Below are 22,113 nucleotides of genomic sequence, written 5' to 3' on the forward strand. Positions count from 1 at the left end.
GAGCAAGCAGGGCTTGCACTCCCTTAATCTCTTCTAGAGTAGCAGGAACAGGATTTTAAATAGCCAGAACCGTGAAGAAAACACAGCACAGACATTTCACCGAGGGTGACTTTCCTGACCGTGGAAATATTGCAGATCCTCCGGGCTGCAATATTAAGTAGGTTGATTGGGCTTAGAGAAGTTGCCTGCAGTGGATGACATAGCCTCCCACGTGTAGCAGAGGTTCTCAGCCAGGTGGATTTCACCTCCCTCTACCATGACTCCACAGTTAGTAATGTCAGGGAATTTTCGGTTGCCACAACAACACGGCAGGGGGTGGGGAGGTCATTCTGGCATCTAGTGGGTCAAGGCCAGAGATGATGTTCAATATCCTACACGGCACAGGACAGCCTCCACACCAAGAAATAATCTAGTCCAAAATGCCAACAGAGGCATAGCGGAGAAACCTTGCTATACAGTATACAGCCCCGACAAGGCTTCCTGACTCAAGAGGGAGCTTGCTGTGTTCGGGATCCAAATGGAAATCCCGTGTGGCTGAGTAGATTAGGATGAAGTGAGAGAGGCAGCCTGGGCTGGACGGATGGAGAGCTGTTTAGGACACACGGTGAGGAACTCTGAATTATCCCCAAAGCAGTGGGCAGCCCTTGAACCCCTTCAGGCAGGGGGAGGAAGGCAACCCAAGTAATGCGCTTAGCCTGCAAGTGCGGCCGCAGTAACTCCTCCCGGCCAGCAGAGGGCGCAAGCCGACACTTGGCCTCCGGCCGCCCGGGGCGGGCCTCTTCTTGCCGTTCCCCTTTCCTCGTCTTCTCCCCTCAGGAGAAGTCGGGAAGGCGGCGGCGGCGGTTGTCCCACGACCGTCGGGCCGGTTCGCGTGGCCCGTCAGCCCGCGCTCCGCAGCGTGTCCGCCTCGCGTTCAGCCCGGTCGAGTCGAGCCGCAGCGGCCCGGGTCCGGCGCGGGCGGCGCGCGCTGACGGAGGGCGGCGGCCGCGGCCAGGGCGGCCGGTGGGACCGCGGGGTCCCCGGCGCAGCGCCGCCCGGCTCCCGGCCCTGCCGGCCTCCTTGCTCGGCGCCGCGGCCATGGCGGCCAGCGCGAAGCGGAAGCAGGAGGAGAAGCACCTGAAGATGCTGCGGGACATGACCGGCCTCCCGCACAACCGAAAGTGCTTCGACTGCGACCAGCGCGGCCCCACCTACGTGAACATGACGGTCGGCTCCTTCGTCTGTACCTCCTGCTCCGGCAGCTTGTGAGTGCGGGGCGGCCGGCCGGCCCTTCCTCGGGCACGGGGAGCGGTTGGCCGGGCGGGGGCCTCGCGGGGCTCGGGGCCATGGGCCGGGATGCGCTGGGCCCGCGGGGCCGGGGATGCGCTGTCGGTTTTCGCCGGGCGAGGGTCCAGGCCTGGGGGCGGGGGGGCAGGGTAGCCTTGGAGGCTGGGCGTGGGCGTGGGCGGGGTCGGGGTCGGGGTCGGGAGAGGGCGCCCGGGGTGAGCATCTCTGGTCCCCGCGGAGCCGGCGCCCGCCCGCCTCCCTCGGGCCTTCTCTCGCCCGGGCGCGCCGACCCGATGGAGCTGCAGTGGGAGGACGGGAGAAGGCTGGGAGGGCCTCGCGGGTCCTTTGTGTGCCCCGCCTCTCGGCCGGGGCGCGGCGGTCCATAGCGAGGCACCTGCTGGGCCCCCGGTAGAGGGGTGGTGGGTAAGGCCGGGGTTGGAGAGAGAGCAAGGACGCTTAGCCTGTGTGTTGTTTTTTTTTTTTTTTCTCTCGGATCCAGAGTTCCTAGGATACTGTGAGAAAGCCAGCACTTAGAAATAGTAGCAGGGTTAAAATATTTTGATGGCAGAGATGGGAATCCCAAGGGAAAAGTTGAGGGGAACGGAGGGGGTCCATGTTTAGTTGCGGGAGAGGGAGGCAGAGAAAGCAGGCGTGAGGTTGTGGGACTTCAGCTTTATGACCCAAAGAGAGTCTTGAAGAGTTGGGGTAAAGTTTTAATGGAAGTAAGGGATTGACTAGGAGCTGTGTCATTGTCCGTATGGTGGTGGTGTTACCTGTAAGATTCTCCGTCAATACCCAAGTGTCCTGGCTGTACACAGAAACGAGAATAGATGGAAAGACAGCATTGTTTCAGGAAAAGGGAGACTGCTGTCTTGTATTACTGGGGTGGTTTGTATTTGTTTCTCTTTTCTTCATTAAGCTACTTTTTTCTATTAAGATTTTTGTTGCTGAGATTGAAGGTTTTTTTTTTTTTTTTTTGGAGAGTTTGCAGTTGATTTTGGAACTAAGTTGTTATTATACAGTAAATTATCTTGTAGTAAGTTACCAGCGAAGAGGTAATTGCTAAATGGTCTTAAAACCTCTGTTGTACCAAACATCTACTTAAAGTTCTTTCTCTTGTTCCATTCTTTGAAATCAATTATTTAGTCTCCCCGTTCCCCTCCAGAAACTTTGTAAGATTAATCTTGAGGTAAAGTGTATAATATGTGAGAAAACCTGATTTTTTTTTTTTGGAAAATGTAAGGCATGCCCAATAATGTACAATTTTTCATTTTCCTAAGTTAGGCAAAGATGCATCATTAGTCTTCCATGATGATTATTTCTTTAACAGATATTTATTGCGTGCCTACTAGGTTCTCTGTAAAGCCTTGGGAAATGCTGATGAATAGAGCAAGGTCTTTTGTTCTCTTGGTGCTTACATTCTTGTTGGGGAGATGGTAACATAGTAAGTAATCGAATGAAAAAAGTGTCAGGGGCAGGAGTGCACTGAAATAGTAAGACAGGAGGACAGACCTTCTCTGAGAAGTCACTTTTAGATTGTAGGATCAAGAAAACACTCTGAGAAGTTGATAATTAGTGATGTTGTTGAATGACAACAGAATCCTAGAGCTGGGTAGTGTTTAGGAGATAGTCTGGTTCATTCTTTTCATTTACAAATAAAAACTTAGTTTGTGGGCAACTTTGGTTTTAAAACAACGAAGGCTATAGTCCAGTTTGTTTTGAGGGTGGTACTTGGCTTTTTGCATAGTAAGTATGCTGTGTTTTTACTTAACACAAGGTCCTTTAATACATTTAAAGTATTTGATTTGAAAAAAAGTCCAGTCTCATCACTTCATGGCAAATAAATGGGGAAAAACAGGAAACAGTGGCAGATTTTATTTTCTTGGACTCCAAAACCACTGCGGACAGTGACTGCAGCCATAAAATTAAAAGATGCTTGCTCCTTGGAAGAAAAGCTATGACAAACCTAGACAGCGTATAAAAAAGCATAGACATCTCTTTGCAGACCAAGGTCCGTATAGTCAAAGCTATGGTTTTCCCAGTAGTCATATAGGCATGTGAGAGTTGCACTGTAAAGAATTGATGCTTTGTGAAGCATTGATGAAGAACTGATGCTTTCAAATTGTGCTGCTGGAGAAGACTCTTGAGAGCCCCTTGGACAGCAGGGAGATCAACCTAGTCCATCCTGAATATTCATTGGAAGGACTGTTGCTGAAGCCCTAATAACTTTGGCCACCTGATGCGAAGAGCCAACTCATTGGAAAAGACCCTGATGCTGGGAAAGATTGAGGGCAGCAGGAGAAGGGGGCAACAGAGAATGTGAGGTTGGATGGCATCATCAACTCAATGGACATGAGTTTGAGCAAACTCCAGGAGATAGTGAAGGACAGGGAAGCCTGATGTGCTGCAGTCCACAGGATCACAGAGTTAGACATGACTTAGTGACTGAACAACAACAATGTATATATTTATGCTTCTGGATTTCTGACTTTTCTGTGTATCTGTTTATAAGTATGAATTTATTGCCACAAACGTGTAATATGAAGAATTATTTACAAGTTTCTTCCTAGAGTGTTTGCATTTCAGAAACATTATATATGAGAGGCTATCTCATAATACATGCCAGTTGTTCACTTTAATGGAATTTAATGTGTAACAGCTAGGACTCTGTATCTGTTTAGTCATAAATCTGTAAGTATTTATTGCTTGGCCTGTTTCGTGTACTGTGGGAGGCACTGGTCCTGTTGGGATCCCACTGTATTTCAGGTGCTTGCATTCTCAGTATGGAAACAGTTACAATATATTGTAATATTTCATTTCTTTGAATGAGCTATCCCCAAAATATGTAAATGAATAGGGAAAGCTTCACAGAAGACTTGATGGCTGAGCGAAGACCTTTAAAGAAAAGAGCCACATGGCAGTGGCTTCATGTAGTCAAAGAACAAATACTAATGCTTATGAACTGGATAAACTTGGTTTTGAATCCCGGCTCCACTTATTAGCTGTGTAAGTATTGAGAATGTCACTCAGCCTCTATGAGTGTGAATTTTCTCACGTTTGCAAAGGCAAGGATGAGGTTTACCTTATGCATTTTGGATGTAGGTTAGTTTTCAATATTAGAGATATTGTATGTCTGACATCTCACATGACTCCTGGGATATATATTAATAATAGCTGCCCAGTAGGTGAGAGGCATTATTAACGAAGGGGACAGGACATTCCACGAGTAGGGAACAATATATGAAAGATGATAAAATGAGAAGCACCTTTGTAAACAAATTTATCAATTTGGATTCGTTAGATTTAACTCAGTGTGACTGAAGTTGGTTTAAAAATATGAGGGGAATGTATTGTTTGTCTTTAAATGAGACTTTATCCTCTGGTTTAATGATGTTGCCTAGATTTCCCTCATTGAAAGATGGCTGCTCCCAGCTGCCTTAATTTATATCACTGTTAAACTCTTCCAGAAATTCTACAATTCATTCTGCATTAGGTTAGGTCATATGATTGCACAGAACCAGTACCCTCATTGGATACGTTGTACAATGATGTTATTGGAATAACAGAGATCCCAAATAGAATTCCCAAATCAGAAATCTGGGATCCTTGTGAAGGAAAGACTGGATCCCAGATCAAATGTCTACTCAGATATTCTGAAAGAACAATTATTCCTGAGGATTTTTTTCTGCTGCGGTTCATGGGGTCGCAAAGAGTCAGACACAACTGAGTGACTGAACTGAACTGAACTGAATATAGGAAAATACTTCAAGAATAATAGCTATTGAGTTTAATGATAATTATGTCTTTGATATTTAGATGACATGCTGTAATTGAAAGAATATGAATTGTGAAGGCAGATTTTGACTCGACCACTAGCTTTGTGACTTGAAAGTGAAAGTTGCTCAGTCGTGTCCAACTCTTTGTGACCCCATGGACTGACTATACAGTCCATGGAATTTTCCAGGTCAGAATACTGGAGTGGGTAGCCTTTCCCTTCTCCAGGGGATCTTCACAACCCAGGGATGAAACTGGGGTCTCCTGCATTGCAGGTGGATTCTTTACCAACTGAGCTATTAGGAAAGCCCAGCTTTGTGACTTAGGGCAAAGTATTAAGCAAAGGCAAAGTATTGAACAAGACCACTGTGTGTAGGTTGGCCTGGGTTCATCCCCTCAGCTTCTTTATTTGTGATAACAGGATGATAAGATAAAACTTAAGGTTGTTCAGAGGATTAAATGGTACACTTCAGTGAATATTAATTGAGCATATATTATTGTTGCTGCTACTGCTAAGTCGCTTCAGTCGTGTCCGACTCTGTGCGACCCCATAGACGACAGCCCACCAGGCTCCCCTGTCCCTGGGATTCTCCAGGCAAGAACACTGGAGTGGGTTGCCATTTCCTTCTCCAATGCATGAAAGTGAAAAGTGAAAGGGAAGTCGCTCAGTCGTGTCCGACTCCTAGCGACCCCATGGACTGCAGCCTACCAGGCTCTTCCATCCATGGAATTTTTCAGGCAAGAGTACTGGAGTGGGTTGCCATTGAGCATGGGACTAAGCAGGGAATATACATACATGAGTTGAGGCATGTTAGCTGCCTTTCAGAAACCTTGATGTGCCTAGAAAATGCTGATACACAATAAATGTTGCCTGCTGTTATGAATTTTAAGATAGTCACATGCCTTTTTATTATTTAGCAGTATCTTTGTTAAATAAATTGAACAAGTATCTTGTTAATATTATTAGACTCAGAGCTGATCTTTTATTTCCTGTTTTATTTTTCCAGATGATTGCACTCTGTGCTTGTATGATGCTTATTTAGAATATGTAACTGAATTAAGATTGTGAAACTTTAAAATAGGCTTCACATTTAGGTATATTAAACTTTCACTGAGGTAGAATGGTGGTGTTCGAACAGATTGATTTGTCATTCTTCCTGTTTCTATCTATGGAACTGTTTAGATTTATAAATGGCACTCCGTTATAGCCAAGAGAACTTCATGTTAACGAACTTACAGTTGATATAAAGACTAGGTTTAGACCAAATTATTTATTTTGTGGAGATTGTTAGCATTAATGTAATTGGTAAATAATATAAGAATTGTTCTATCCTTAAAAAATGATTAATTTACTTTTCAGAGAGAGTTTAGATAAAAATAAAAAATAACATTTGAGAAACATCGAGTCCAGCTGCTTAATATCAGCCCTTTTATGTAGACAGTGCATTTAAAGTTGGAATTTCACAGGTGGATAAATGTAAACGGATAGTAACTTGTACTCAATTTTGTGCGCATTTTGAGTCTTATGGTGAATCTTTATTAATAAGAATTTTTACTTTAAAATTAAAGTTGGGCTGTTGAAGAGGCATTTGTTATATATTCACTAGCATTTGAGTAGATTGAATCAAATACCCTTTTGGACCTCTGTGTGTAATATTCAGAACCTTGTGGGTGTCACAAGGGGCAGTTTACAGCCTTAATTCCCTTCTGCTTTTTTTGGTGCACTAGCATGGGTGCATTCAGTGAAATATTTTAACAGTGTAGTACAATTTCACTTTTTAAGTGGGAAAGCTATTTTGATAACTTTTTCAATTGTGAAGGGCAGAGTTTTTTCTAAGGTGAATATTCATTAAGTCCAGGCACTAGTACATGTATCCAGAGGATACAAAAATTAGAGTATTGAAATGAAAAATAAGATAATAATTACTAGCTACAATTACTAAGTACTCACTCTTGTGTCAGGAAGATCCCATGGAGAAGGAAATGGCAAACCACTTCAGTATTCTTGCCTAGAGACTCCCATAGACAAAGGAGCCTGGCCGGCTACAGTCCATGGGGTTGCAAAGAGTTGGACATGACTGAGCAACTGAACAACACTCTTGTGTCAGGCATTATTCTAGTAACAGTCATATAAAGAAAAGTACTGTAATCCTTCACAACTTAAAATTGTAAAGTTAGTTTACACTCTAATGCTTATTGTACATTCTTGTGAATTCTGTATTTGGGGGATTTAAATGGTGGATTTTACTTCATTGGATATTAAAGAGCAAGACAGGTAGTTTATTGATGTATTGTGTATTTTTGTGTTTTATAGTTATGTCATGCTTATCTTTAAATTGTAGTTTCAGCTACCTTCAAATGTCTGCTCTTTGAATTTCTTCGGAAACTATTGTTATGTGTTGTGAGTGTGATGGATTATGGTGCGATTGGTTCTGATATTGATTATTTTGATTTGGCACAACTCTCCTCTCAGGAATTAATTACTTTGCTATTTTCTGTGTTTGAACTGTAATTAAAACGTCTCATCCTGTGTGTTGAGGATTGATAGTGGTTAGATTTATCCAAAAAGGCAGTGAAAAAAGACCATGATAGTCATTAGATTTATCAAAAAAGACAATCATTAAAAAACATACACACAGATAAAATTTAGGTTTTTGAATTTTAGCATGTAATTGTTAATTTGCCAGAGTGTTATGTAACACCTAGGACTTTTCTTTGAATATGGTTCCACTGATGAGCTTTTTGTCCCCTTGATGTAACTTAGACTCACTTTGTGTTATAAAAGATTTTTAGAATTTTAAGCTACTTGTAAAGCAGTTTGAGTGCTGAATTGTTCTAGATCTCTTATCAGCTTAGATGTTTTACATTTCTTGTCTACAGTTGAGTAACAGCTTTTCATAGTGACTATTTGGTGGAGTTTTTAAAATACTTCATTTTCATGGAAACAATTCCTACTCAAGTGTGATTGTTTTATATAATGTTTAATTAAACTATATATCTACCAAATAGAGCTTCCCTGTTGGATCAAGCACCTGCCAATGCAGGAGACTCGGATTCTTTCCCTGGGTGGGAAGATCTCCTGAAGAAGGAAATGGCAACCCACTCCATGTATTCTTGCCTGAGAAATCTTGTGGACAGAAGGAGCCTGGCAGAAGAGCCTGGAGAGAAGGTCCATGGGTTCTCAGAGTTAGAGATGACATAGCGGCTGAACAACAACAAAAAAACCTGCCAAATACTATACCAAGTAAATATGGTTTAGTATATGAAACAACTCTCGATAAGCATAAAACTCAGTTGAAAGGAGCAAGAGATAGGACCTTCTAGCATGAATGTTCATTGTGGAATAGGCATTTGCTGTAGGTTTTTTAGCAGGAAAGACAAACGTGGATTCATTCAGCAAACTGATTGAGAGAGACTCTTCTTAAGTGTTGTGAGCACCTCCTGTCTTGGTGTCCTTTGGCACCCAAGGGATGGTGACATCATTTGACCTTAACTTGCTACCAAGGCATTTTTACATTGTTTATCTGTGTTCGTCTTTCATTAGTCTATGAATTTGGTTCAGTGTGCTTGTGAGCAGTTTGACCTTTAATCAGTTTTGAAGTAGTGATTGTATCATTTATTTAATTAAATTTACATTAAAATTTTAAATATTATTAGTGAGTTGTATTATGAATAAAAAGAATTAAAGCATTCTTTTAAGGAACTTGCTGACCACTGGAACTCAATTTAAATATTTTGCCTCTTTAGAAACTTCTGTATCTAGTTTCAGTACACTTTGGAAAATAAGCAAATACCCAAAGTGATAATTTTCTGTACAACATGTATAATGCTTACATTCTTAAGCTTCTGTGGAGATATTCAGTACTAGGTGCCATTATCTTCCTGTTTTTTTCCCCCACTCAGTAATGCATTTCCCAGTCCACCTGATCAAATCGATTAGGAATATACACCTTGGATTCCTCTAATGTATGTAAAAAAGATAAATCGTTCATAACTTTGGGTACTTTGTTTAATAGGTTCTTCCAGACATCCTTTTCAGCCTCACTCATGAGAGCTATTGCCTAGAAGCACCTGCTTGGACATGATTAGAATGAAATTTATTAACTTAGAGGAGGGATGGGCACCTTATTTGAATTGTTCTGTATATGGGGAATGAATTTTTTGTTTGTTTTTTTGTTTTTAAGTTAGAATGTGCTTTTCCAAAGACTCCTGTGTAAGACATGGTCTCCTTTTGATTGGTACCATAACTGCTTTTTACAGGGAAGGAAGTCGTAATTACTCTTTGCTTTTATTCTAGTTGCTTAGCTTAAGAGATGAATTAACAAACTGGAGCATGGTGTAAGAAAATTGATTAGGATGATAAGGAGATTTGAAATTCTGTATGAACGGAATATCTTCAGGGACCAGAAGTATATTAGCTTAAAGAAGAAAAAACTAGGGAGTGGAGATGTGGAGCTGTACATGTGGTCACTGTCTTTGAGTAATTTAAGGCCTTTATGCAGAAGAGCTTCCCTAATACCTCAGTTGGTAAAGAATCTGCCTGCAGTGCAGGAGACCCCAGTTTGATTCCTGGGTTGGGAAGATCCCCTGGAGAAGGGAAAGGCTACCCATTCCAGTATTCTGACCTGGAGAATTCCATGGACTGTATAGTCCATGGGGTCACAAAGAGTTGGACAGAGCTGAGCCACTTTCACTTTTTGTGCAGAAGAGGTAATAGGTTTTATTCTGTAGTTCAGTTCAGTCACTCAGTCGTGTCTGACTCTGCGACCCCATGAACTGCAGCACGCCAGGCCTCCCTGTCCATCACCAACTCCTGGAGTCTACCCAGACTCATGTCCATTGAGTCAGTGATGCCATCCAACCATCTCATCCTCTGTCGTCCCCTTCTCCTGCCCTCAATCTTTCCCAGCATCAGGGTCTTTTCGGATGAGTCAGCTCTTCGCATCAGGTGGCCAAAGTGTTGGAGTTTCAGCTTCAACATCAGTCCTTCCAATGAACACCCAGGACTGATCTCCTTTAGGATGGACTGGTTGGATCTTCTTGTAGTCCAAGGGTCTCACAAGAGTCTTCTCCAACAACACAGTTAAAAAGCATCAATTCTTCAGTGCTCAGCTTTCTTTATAGTTCAACTCTCACATCTATACATGACTATTGGAAAAACCATAGCTTTGACTAGACGAACGTTTGTTGACAAAGTAATGTCTCTGCTTTTTAATATGCTGTCTAGGTTCTGTAGAGGGAGCTAGAAGACCAGGTATGGAAGTCATAGTGAAACATACATATTTAGGAAAAGAAGAGGGATTTTTCTTGTAGTGTCAGATTCTAAAAATTCTTATTCTTCCCCCATTTTTTGGTTAAATTTTTCAAGATCTTTGATGGGGGAAGTAAGAAAGTCAGCAGAACTAATAATGTGGGAAGATGGGAAAACTTCCTCATTTCTCTCTTCAAGCCTTTATCTCTTAAAGAATCTTGGTGGCTCTGACTTGGGACAGTTGTGTTCAGCTCAGTCGTGTCCGACTCTTTGCGACCTCATGAATCGCAGCACACCAGGCCTCGCTGGCCATCACCAACTCTCAGAGTCTACCCAAACCCCTGACCATCGAGTCGGTGATGCCATCCAACCATCTCATCCTCTGTCGTCCCCTTCTCCTCCTGCCCCCAATCCTTCCCAGCATTAGGGTCTTTTCCAATGAGTCAACTCTTTGCATGAGGTGGCCAAAGAATTGAAGTTTGAGCTTCAACATCAGTCCTTCCAGTGGACACCCAGGACTGATCTCCTTTAGGATGGACTGGTTGGATCTCCTTACAGTCCAAGGGACTCTCAAGAGTCTTCTCCAACACCACAGTTCAAAAGCATCAATTCTTTGGCGCTTAGCTTTCTTCACTGTCCAACTCTTCACATCCATACATGACTACTGGAAAAACCATAGCCTTGACTAGACAGACCTTTGTTGGCAAAGTAATGTCTCTGCTTTTTAATATGCTGTCTAGGTTGGTCATAACTTTCCTTCCAAGGAGTAAGCGTCTTTTAATTTCGTGGCTGTAATCACCATCAGCAGTGATTTTGGAGCCCAGTAAAATAAAGTCTGACACCGTTTCCACTGTTTCCCCATCTATTTCCCATGAAGTGATGGGAGCAGATGCCATGATCTTAGTTTTCTGAATGTTGAGCTTTAAGCCAACTTTTTCACTCTCTTCTTTCACTTTCATCAAGAGGCTCTTTAGTTCTTCTTCACTTTCTGCCGTAAGGGTGGTGTCATCTGCATATCGGAGGTTATTGATATTTCTCCCGGCAATCTTGATTCCAGCTTGTGCTTCATCCAGTGCAGCATTTCTCATGATGTACTCTGCACATAAGTTAAATAAGCAGGGTGACAATATACAGCCTTGACGTACTGCTTTTCCTATTTGGGACCAGTCTGTTGTTCCATGTCCAGTTCTAACTGTTGCTTCCTGACCTGCTGTTGTGTTCAGAGGTACGTCTATAAAAGAAATTGCTAGTGTCTAGTGGAGTCTTGATATTTTTGAAATATGAGAAATTTGAAATTTAAAAAAATTGCTCACATTTTCTAGAAATGTTTTTTCTTCACATAAAGGCCTTAAATTACCACATATGTATGTGTCAGATTTCATTTTGAAGGGAAAGAACTGTTTACTTTCCATTCTTTTTTATGTTTACTTTTTAATTTAAATTTTTATAAAAAAAATGCTTTCACATAGTTTAAGAAGACTTATAATGAGCAGCAGCCATCACCTCTTCCCTTTCGCCGTTGCTATTCATCATGGACCGTCTGTTTCCTTCTCTTTATTACCTTTGTATTTCTAACTCACATGCTTGCAGCTTTTTTTTTTCAACTTTGGCTTCTCTGCTCTGCAAGAGTGAAGATAAGGCTTTGGCCCTGTTAACATTCCTCTCACTTTCTATGTGTTCTCTGCACCTACTCATTCAATAGAATATCACAGTTTTGGTTAAATCACTCTTTAAGTATTTACCTTATTGCATTATGTACATACTGTCTCAGCTAAGTCATATAGTTTGTTACTATTATGTACATACTGTTCTCAGCTAAGTCCTATAATATGTTACTAGTACATTTTCTTTCTTACACAGACTTTTCTCCCTGAAGTTTATAATTGTCTAAGTTTCTTCATTTGCTTTGTTTTCCATGTGAATTTCATTAACATATGCCCACATAAAATTATCTCTGGCTGCAGTATGCACCTTTTTTACAGTATGATCAGATGTGTCAGATACTGGGTGCTTTTGTCATTCTGATCTGGAAATAATGCTCTCTAGGCCTGCTGTGCAGCTGTCGTCTTTGGACTTTCTTCTTCTACCTTCGTTTTCGAAATTCCCATCATGCCTAACCTGTGTTGAAACCTCTTTTTCCAGGATCCCCACATTTCCATTAGCCTCTTGATTAAAGGTTAATGGGAGATCATTTTTGAGATCTGCATTGCTGAAAATGTCTTATTCTGCCCTCATGTTAAAATTAATACTTTGTCTACATTCACAAAGGTGAAAATACCCTTGGAGTTTTTAAGACATTGCTTCATTGTCTTTAAACCTTCAGTATTGCTGTTGAGAAGTTTGATGCTATTCTTACCACTCATTCTCTGTTCCCCATTTTCCACTCCCTCTGTATGATCTTTCTATCCGTGCTTTTTTTCTAGTTCATAGATTTTTTTTTTCTCCAGTCTTCTTTTTGGGGAATAAAAAAGTCTGACTGTCATTCTAGGTGCCAAGTTGAGGGAGGGGACTGGGGACATAGAATCTATTATTGTTCAGTGTGTAGAGTCTCAGATAAGCCTCCAAGTTTTGGCATAATACCCAATAGCAGTCCTCAGCTGGGCCTGAGTCCAGACTGTATTTGGTATAGTCTCTCCAGATTAAATAAGCAGTTAGATAGCATCACTGACTCAATGGACATGAATTTGAGCAAACTCCGAGAGGTAGGGGAGGATGGAGGAGCCTGATGTACTGCAGACTACGGTGTCACAAAGAGTCAGACACGATTTAGCGACCAAACTACAACAGCCACCATTGCAGATTAAATTTTCCTACCTAGGATTTGGTATGCGTGGTGCTCAGTTGCTTCAGTTGTGTCTGACTCTTTGAGATCTTATGGACTGTAGCCCACCAGGCTCCTCTGTCCATGGAATTATCCAGGCAAGAATCCTGGAGTGGATTGCCATGCCCTTCTCCAGGGGATCTTCCTGACCCAGGGATCAAATCTGGATCTCCTGCCTTGCAGGCAGATTTTTTTTTCTGCTGAGCTACTGGGGAGTAGTCTTTTGGAAGTAGGGAAATTGGAAATCTGATTTTGAGCCTGCGTAAATCCCCCAGCTTGTGGCCTGATGGCTTTTGTGACTCTGTAAGGGGTTCTGTGGTGGGAGTCATCTTCTAGTTGGCTTCTCCCACCTCTACAGGAGCTTCATTTTAGCTTTCTTTACTCCGCACAGTCAGTTACTGCTGGTATTGTATTTTCTATATTTTTTCTATGCCTTTGGGTTTCCTCCCTGTTCTCTATTCCTCTCTTTGTGGGTTAATGACTTTTTATTCCTTTGCTATCTGTTCAGTAGAGTTTAGAGAGGTAGTAAAGACATTCTTGGGTTTTGTCCACTTTTAACAGGAATGCCTTAGTTAGGTTTAAATTGTTAACCTGAGTATTATTTTTTTAGGTTCTTGCCCTAAATGTTACAAGGACCTTACAGTGTAGTGTTGCTGGCTTTTAAAAATAAAAACCTCAAATAACAATTATGGTTTGCACCATGGGTGGCTGTGTGTGTATGTGTGTGTATCTTCAGTGTTTTAAAGTTGAGTTCTGGATAAACTAATATCTGGACTATCTAACATATACAGATCTTGGTTTCAAAAGTCTGTAGATTTTTGATAACCTGTTAAAGGCATCTTCTATTTGTTGTAGATTTTAAATGTATAATTTATATAATACAGAACATTTATGTACAATATTTTTACTCCATAAGATTGGGATAGATTTAAATGTCAAATTAGCTTTCTTACTTAATGCCAACATTAGCAAACCACTTAAATTTCCACAGCCTAATGAAATATTTGAACCAGCTTCTCCTCCAGCAGGAGAAAAGCAGTGAATAAAACTAGCTAAATAAGCTTTCTTACTTATTCATCCAGTACACATTGTTTTTTGAGTTGAACAAATGGCTATTTGCAAGATTGTTTGAGGCATAGTTAAGAGTAACATACTGGTGGACATATGGAATGAGTCACACCATCTGGTTGCAGTCATACCTGGGTGGTGGTCCTTAAAACTGAAACTCCTGGGGGTCTGCATATGACTTAATTATGCTGCAAAAACATATTGGGCTCCACCAGTAGATGACTTTGAAACTTCTTGAAGCTGATTAAGTGGCAAACATGCTTTCAAAATACACATACTCCTGTTATTAAATGAGTCACTATTTAATTTTTTTTTTTTTTTTGCACTAAACTGGAGACTTAAAAATGTGTGTTTTAGGATCCAGAATGGGTGGTACTTCAGTGTTGGCACTGTAAAAATGATGTGGTTTATTTGCATAACACTTTGATCCAATAATTGTGACTAATGTCATTACAGTAAAGTGTTTTATAAACACTGGATTCACATGATAGCTAGACTTGGCTTAGCATAAAACGAGGAAATGGTACCAGCTTTCAGGAGTGTATCCTGAAAATAACTACATAAATGAATAATTCAGTTTTGGTTACTTGAGGATTTCATTCATTTAAATAAATAATCAGATTTGGTAGATGGAGGAGGAAAGGTGGTCTGCCAATGAAAAATTTAGTTTGTGTGAAAATTGTGGTTACTGTAGATAGTAACATGGAATCTTAAGCTGGCATACGTTAAAAGCAACTTTTTTGTTGTGTCTTAACATCTGTATAGAGGCATGTAACTACCACCACAGGTAGAACATGGAATGGTGCGTGCATGCCCACTTGTGACCGTATGGACTGTAGCCCACTAGACTCCTCTGTCTGTGGGATTCTCCAGGAAAGAATACTAGAGTGGGCTGCCATGTCCTCCTCCAGGGGATCTTCCTGACTCAGAGATCAAACCTACGTCTCTTATGTCTCCTGCATTGGGAGGCAGATTCTTTACCACTAGCACCACCCAAATAGTTGCTGGGCACATTGCAAATTCCAGTTTTGCTTTTTGGAACTTTCTGGAATTTTTTTTTCCATACCATATTTTTGATCTGCAGTTGGTTGAGTACCTGGATATAGAACCCAGGGACACAGAAGGCCAACTATATGTTTCTTTAGTGAAGATCTTCTGGGGATAAAGTTCAGTTTTTTAATCTGAAATTGTTATTTTGTCTTACACTTCAACGATATTTTTGCTGGATTCACAACTGTTAATTTTTAATTTTTAAAAAACTTCCTAAAGACAATATTCCACTATTTTCTGGTTTTCACTGAGAAGTCTTTTCAGTCAGATTTCGTTTCCTTTTTCTTTTTTTTTTTTCTGACTGATTTTAAGGTGTTCTCTTTATCTTTGAAGTTTTACCCAAATGTTTCTAAGTATGGAATTTATTTGTGCTGATTTTCATAAGCTGTGCTTCCTATATTTGTAGATGCATGACTTTCATTGGATCGTAAAAATCTCAGCTATTAGCTCTTTAAATATTGCTTGTCCTTCACTCTTTGAATTCTTTCTTGCAAAAGCAAGAATACTGCTTACACCTTTTAATAGTGTCCCCCCACCCTGTTTTTTTTTTTCTTTTTAAAAAAATCCTTGTCTTTTCTATCTCCTTATGCATCTGTGCTGCCTTCTGGGCTTTCTTCTTTCTGTTTTCTCATTCCCCAAATCTCTCTTCTGGTATGTTTAATTTGCTCTTTAACTAATTTGTTAAATTTTTGATTTCCACATTTATAAATTTTCACTTCTAAAAGTTCTGACTTAATATTTACCAGTTTATTCTGAGAATTTCATATCTCCTGTTCATTTTTATTCCACTGTTTAACATTTCCTATATGCTATGTTTACTTTATATTTTGTATTTGATAAATCCAGTAGCTAAAGTCATGGGAAGAGGTGGCATAAATCTGTTTTCTATTGTCTCAAGCTCAGTAGTGATTTGTTATTATGTGATGATTTTTATTGTAGTCTCATCTTTTACTGAACTTAATATTTCCAAATCCTCATAGCATAATTTGTGAATTAGAAATACATTTTTCTTGAGAGGATTTGCATATTCTACTGCTGGGATCTAGGGATACTGCCACCCTGAAGCTGCTTAATTCTTCATCCAAAGTCTTGGGTTTAATAGGAATAGCTCAGGATTACCTCTCACATTGTCTTAGCTATATTTGCCTTCTGAGCGATACTGAAGTTTTTGTATAACATAGGCCACTCTTCTAGTTTCAGTTCACTTTTGCTTTTTATCTTTGTGTTTTTCTTTTGTGAAGGGGGAGTACTTTGAGATTTATTAGAAGTGTTAATTAGGATTTTTCTAGAAATGTTAGCAATTAGGGGTTTTCTTCATTTTTTTTAGTAGTCTATAAAGTTATCATATTTTAGCAGAGGAACCTCTTCAAAAATGTCTCCCATACTGTTGTAAGTAGAAATTAATGAGATTAGATAATGCAAAGTGGATGCCAGTCTAGGTACTTTATAGATATTAATTTCCTTCTGTCTTATTAAGTTATTTTTCACCTCTTAATTTGTATAAATGTGCCTAATATCATATAGGTTTTTTTTGTGGACTCTTGGCTTAATCTTTTAAGGATTTCTGTTTTTTGTTATGCTGGAAATGGTAAATTTTTGGAAAAATTTAAAGTATTGTTATATATGAGGTGACTGAAGAAGGAAATGGCAACCCACTCCAGTATTCTTGCCTGGAAAATGGACAGAGGAGCCTGACAGGCTACAGTCTGGGGTCGCAAAGGAGTCGGACATGACTCAGTGACTAAAACAACAACAACATATGAATGGAGAATGTGTAGAGTGTTTTGTGGACAATTGAACCTGGGTATAATTTATATCTCAGTAGTGATCTGAAGAAATTCTACTTCTTTTTTCACTTGGTGATTAACACATTTAGTATATTTAGAGTAGTGGTTCTTGAGTAGGACTCTGCAATTCCACCCCCTGCACCCTGAGGGGACATTTGGTGGTATCCTGAGACATTTTTCATTGTTCTTACTGGGTTGGGGGTCCTACTGGCATATAGTGGGTAGAGGCCAGGGATACTGCCCCACATCCTACTGGGCACAGGGTGATGTGCCTCATGTGCCTCGTGATGGTTCTCTGGCCTGAAATGTCAGTAGTGCCTGGTTTAGAGAAGTGCATGCTCAGTTGCTTCAGTCATGTTCATCTCTTTTGCAACCCCATGGACAGAGCCCACCAGGCTTCCCTGTCTATGGGATTTCCCAGGCAAGAATACTGGAGTGGGTTGCCATTCCTTTCTCCAGGGGATCTTCCTGACCTAGGAATCGAGCCCACATTTCTTTTATTTCCTGCACTGGCAGGCAGGTTCTTTACAGCTAATGCCAGCTGGAGAGAAGTGATGTGAACATAAATTGTTGATGCTGGTAGCTGTATTTGGGAGGAGAGTTTTCCAGGTATTTTAGAAAAACTGAAAGATAGCCTTAAGAAGGAAAACTGTTCTTGCTTTTTTTTTTTTTGTAATTCTTCAGCACGGACATTGACATCTATAAAGTCAATACTAAAAGTACAAATTTTTTGACTACTACTAGTTAATTGAATTGTTTACTATTTTCTGCTGGTTTTTTTTTTTTTTTTCCTAGTACAGAATAATATAGATTCATTGTGGAAAACTTGGAGAGAATAGAAAATTATATATAGGAAAAAAAAATCATTCAATTCCATAATCTATAAACAAGGACTATTAACATTTTGGAGTATTTAGTTTGTTTTCTTTGCAGATATTTTTAATATAGTTTTGAGAATACTCTATAGTTATACAGTTTTATTGCCACTTAGGACTTCCCAGGTGGCTCAGCAGTAAAGAGTCCGCCTGCCAATGCAGGAGATGCAAATTCTGTCCCTGGGTCCAGAAGATCCCCTGGAGTAAGAAATGGCAACCCACTCCAGTATTCTTGCCTGGGAAATCTCATGGACAGAGGAGCCTGTTGGGCTACAGTCCATAGTGTCAAAAAGAGTCAGATACAGCTTAGCAACTAAACAATAACAACACTGTCACTTACCATTTCCCCTTTGATAATGAAGTGTTTTTTTTTAACGTTATTTTATGTTGGAGTAAATTAATAGTGTTGTGATAGTTTCTGGTATACAGCAAGCGATTCAGTTATACATGTATCTATTCTTTTTTCAAATTCTCTTCCCATTTAGGTTGTTACATAATAATGAGAAGAGTTCCCTGCACTACAGTTGGACCATGTTGGTTATCCATTTTAAATGTAGCAGTGTGTACATGTCAGTCCCAAACTCCCTAACTCTCCCTGCCACCCACCCTTCCCTTGGTAAGCATAGGTTCTTCTCTAAATTTGTGAGTCTGTTTCTGTTTTGTAAATAGGTTCATTTGTATCATTTCTGTTTAGATTCCATATATACATGATACCATATGATCTTCCTCTGTCTGACTTACTTCACCCAGTATGACAATCCATCCATGTTGCTGCAAATGACATTATTCTTTTCAGTGGCTGAGTAAAATGTTGTCTTGTATATGTATGCCACATCATCTTTATCCATTCCTCATTGATGAACATCTAGGTTGCTTCCAGATCTTGGCTGCTGTAAACAGTGCTGCAGTGAACATTGGGGTGCACTATCCTTTCAGACCATAGTTTTCTCTCCTGATAGAGGCCCAAGAGTGGGATTATAGGGTTATCTGGTAGTTCTATATTTAGATTTTTAAGGATCTTTCATATTGTTTTCCACAGTAGCTATACCAATTTACATTCCCACCAACAGTGTAGGAGGGTTCCTTTCTGTCCACAACGTCTCCATCATTTGTTGTTTGTGGATTTCTTTGATGATAACCATTTTCACTGGTGTGAGGTGATATCTCATTGTAGTTTTGATTTGTATTTCTCTAATAATTAGCAGTGTCAAACATCTTTTCATGTGTCTCTCAGTCATCTGTGTGTTCTCTTTGGAGAAATGTCTGTTTACATCTACCCTTTTTTGATTGGGTTGTTTGTTTTGATGATATTAAGCTGCTTGTATTCTAACAAGATAGCAGAGTAGAAGGACACGCACTCATCTTCTCTTGCAAGAACTCCAAAATTGCAGCTCACTGCTGAATAACCATTGACAGGACAGTGTTGGATTCCACCAAAAAAAGATACCCCACATCCAAGGGCAAAGGAGAAGCCCCAACAAGATGGTAAGAGGGGTGAAATCACATTTAGAACCAAACCCCGTACCCACCAGAGATGTTTGGAGGGCACAAACAAAACCTTGTGCACACCAGGACCCAGACCCTACAGAGGCTGAGCCAGACCTGCCTATGAGTGTTTGAGTGTCTCCGCGGGGGCACAGGTCAGCAGTGGCCTGCCGAGGGGACAGGGGCTCTGGCTGCAGCAGACCTGGGTCATGCAGTGTGTGACGTTAAGCCCTCTTGGAGGAAGGTGCTATTAGCCCCACCACAGAGCCACCGAGCAGACGACCCACAAACTGCAGAACAATTATACCAAAGAAATTCTCACACTGTTAAGCAAGTTCTGGGACCCACAGCAGATTTCCCAACCTGGGGATTCATCAAAGGGATGGAGGACCCCCAGGGAATTTGACTTTGGAGGCCAGTGGGATTTGATGACAGAACTTGCACAGGACTGGGGAAACAGACTCTTGGAGGACGCAGACAAAACCTTGTGCACTCGAGAAGTCAGGAGAAAGGAGAACCAGTGTCCCCACAAGAGACTGAGGCAGACTTGGTTGTGAGTGTGCAGGAGTCTCCAACGGAGGTGTGGGTCGACAGTGGCCTGCTGCGTGATCAGGAGCTCTGAATATAACAGTACATGCACAAGTCCTTTTGAAGGAGGTTGCCATTACTTTCCTTCATTTCAGTTAGTCGCTCAGTCCTATCCAGCTCTTTGAGAACCCATGGACTGCATTACCCCTACCATAGTTTAGAAAATGAAGTCACTCAGTCGTGTCCGACTCTTTGCGACCCCGTGGACTGTAGCTTGTCAGGCTCCTCCATCCATGGGATTTTCTAGGCAAGAATACTGGAGTGGGTTGCCATTTCCTTCTCCAGGGGATCTTCCTGACCCAGGAATCGAACCTGGGTCTCCTGCACTGCAGGCAGACTCTTTACCATCTGAGCCACCAGGGAAGCACTACCCTAGTTTGGCTTCAGGCCAAACAACAGGGAGGGAACACAGCCCTGCCCATCAACAGAAAATTGGATTAAAGGTTTACTGAGCATGGCCTCACCCATCAGAATAAGACCCAGTTTCCCCCACAGTCAGTCTATCCCATCAGGAAGCTTCCATAAGCCTCTTATCCTTATCCATCAGAGGGCATAGAATGAAAACCACAATCATAGAAAACTAACCAAACTGATCACATGGACCACAGCCTTGTCTGACTCAGTGAAACTATGAGCCATGCCTTGTTAGGGCCTCCCAAGACGGACAGGTCATGGTGGAGGGTTCTGACAAAATGTGGTCTGCTGGAGAAGGGAATGGCAGACCACTTCAGTATTCTTACCTTAAGAAATCCATGAACAGTATGAAAAGACAAAAAGATATGACGCTGAAACATGAACTCCTTAAGTTGGTAGGTGCCCAATATGATACTGGAGAAGAGTGGAGAAATTACTCCAGAAAGAATGAAGAGATGGAGCCAAAGCAAAACAATGCCCAGTTGTGGATGTGACTAATGATGGAAAAGTTCGATGCATAGGAACCTGGAGTGTTAGGTTCGTGAATTAAGGTAAATTGGAAGTGGTCAAACAGGAGATGGCAAGAGTGAACATCAACAGTTTAGGAATCAGTGAACTAAAATAGACTGGAATGGGTGAGTTTAATTCAGATGACCAATATATATACTACTGTGGGCAAGAATCCCTTAGAAGAAATAGAGTAGCCCTCCTCATCAACAAAAGTAGTACTTGGGTGCAATCTCGGAAATGACAGAATGATCTCCGTTGGTTTCTCTTCTGTTCTATTCCATTCAGTATCACACTAATCCAAGTCTATGCCCCAGCTACTGATGCCGAAGAAGCTGAAGTTGAATGGTTCTATGATGACCTATAAGACCTTCTTGAACTAACACCAAAAAAAGATGTCCTTTTCATCACAGGAACTGGAATGCAAAAGTAGGAAGTCAGGAGATACCTGGAATAACAGGCAAGTTCAGCCTTGGAGTACAAATGAAGCAGGGCAAAGGCTAGCAGAGTTTTGCCACGAGAACTCATTGGTCATAGCAAACCCCTCTTCCAACAACACAAGAGATGACTCAACCCATTGCCATCACCAGATAGTCAGTACCAAAATCAGATTGATTATATTTTTTGTAGCCGAAGATGGAGAACCTTTATACAGTCAGCAAAAACAAGACTGGGAGCTGACTGTGGCTCGTGTCATGAACCCCTTATTGCCAAATTCAGACTTAAATTGAAGAAAGTGGGGAAAACCACTAGATCATTTAGGTATGACCTAAATGAAATCCCTTACAGTGTAAGTGACAAATAGATTCAAGGGATTAGATCTTATAGACAGAGGGCCTGAAGAATTATGGACTGAGGTTCCTGACATTGTATAGAAGGCAATGATCAGGACGATCCCCAAGAAAAGGAAATGCAAAACAGGCAAAATGGTTGTCTGAGGAGGTCTTACAAATAGCTAAGAAAAGAAGACAAGCTAAAGGCAAAGGAGAAGAGGAAAGATATACCCTTGTGCATGCAGAGTTCCAAAGACTAGCAAGGAGAGATAAGAAAGCATTCCTCAGTGATCAATGCAAAGAAATAGAGGAAAACAATAGAATGGGAGAGACTAGAAATCTCTTTAAGAAAATTGGAGATACCAAGGGAACATTTCATGTGAAGATGGGCACAATAAAGGACAGAAACTGTATGGACCTAACAGAAGCAGAAGATATTTAAGAAGAGGTGGCA

General features: G+C 41.0%; 1 protein-coding gene across 22 annotated transcripts in view; it reads left to right on the top strand.

Moving 5' to 3' along the window:
* The first annotated feature begins 814 nt into the window (after nt 1-814).
* AGFG1 (ArfGAP with FG repeats 1) overlaps nt 815-22,113 on the top strand; it is an 83,090-nt gene continuing 61,791 nt past the window's right edge. For all 22 annotated transcript variants that reach the window (XM_081584767.1, XM_081584769.1, XM_081584775.1 and 19 more), the window contains exon 1: nt 815-1,244. In XM_081584767.1, the coding sequence (XP_081440893.1) occupies nt 1,078-1,244 (167 nt within the window). In that variant the 5' untranslated portion in view covers nt 815-1,077. The remainder of the gene's footprint in view (nt 1,245-22,113) is intronic.

This window comes from Giraffa tippelskirchi, chromosome 3, assembly GCF_054371585.1.
Source record: "Giraffa tippelskirchi isolate mGirTip1 chromosome 3, T2T-mGirTip1v1.2.pri, whole genome shotgun sequence".
NCBI lineage: Eukaryota > Metazoa > Chordata > Mammalia > Artiodactyla > Giraffidae > Giraffa > Giraffa tippelskirchi.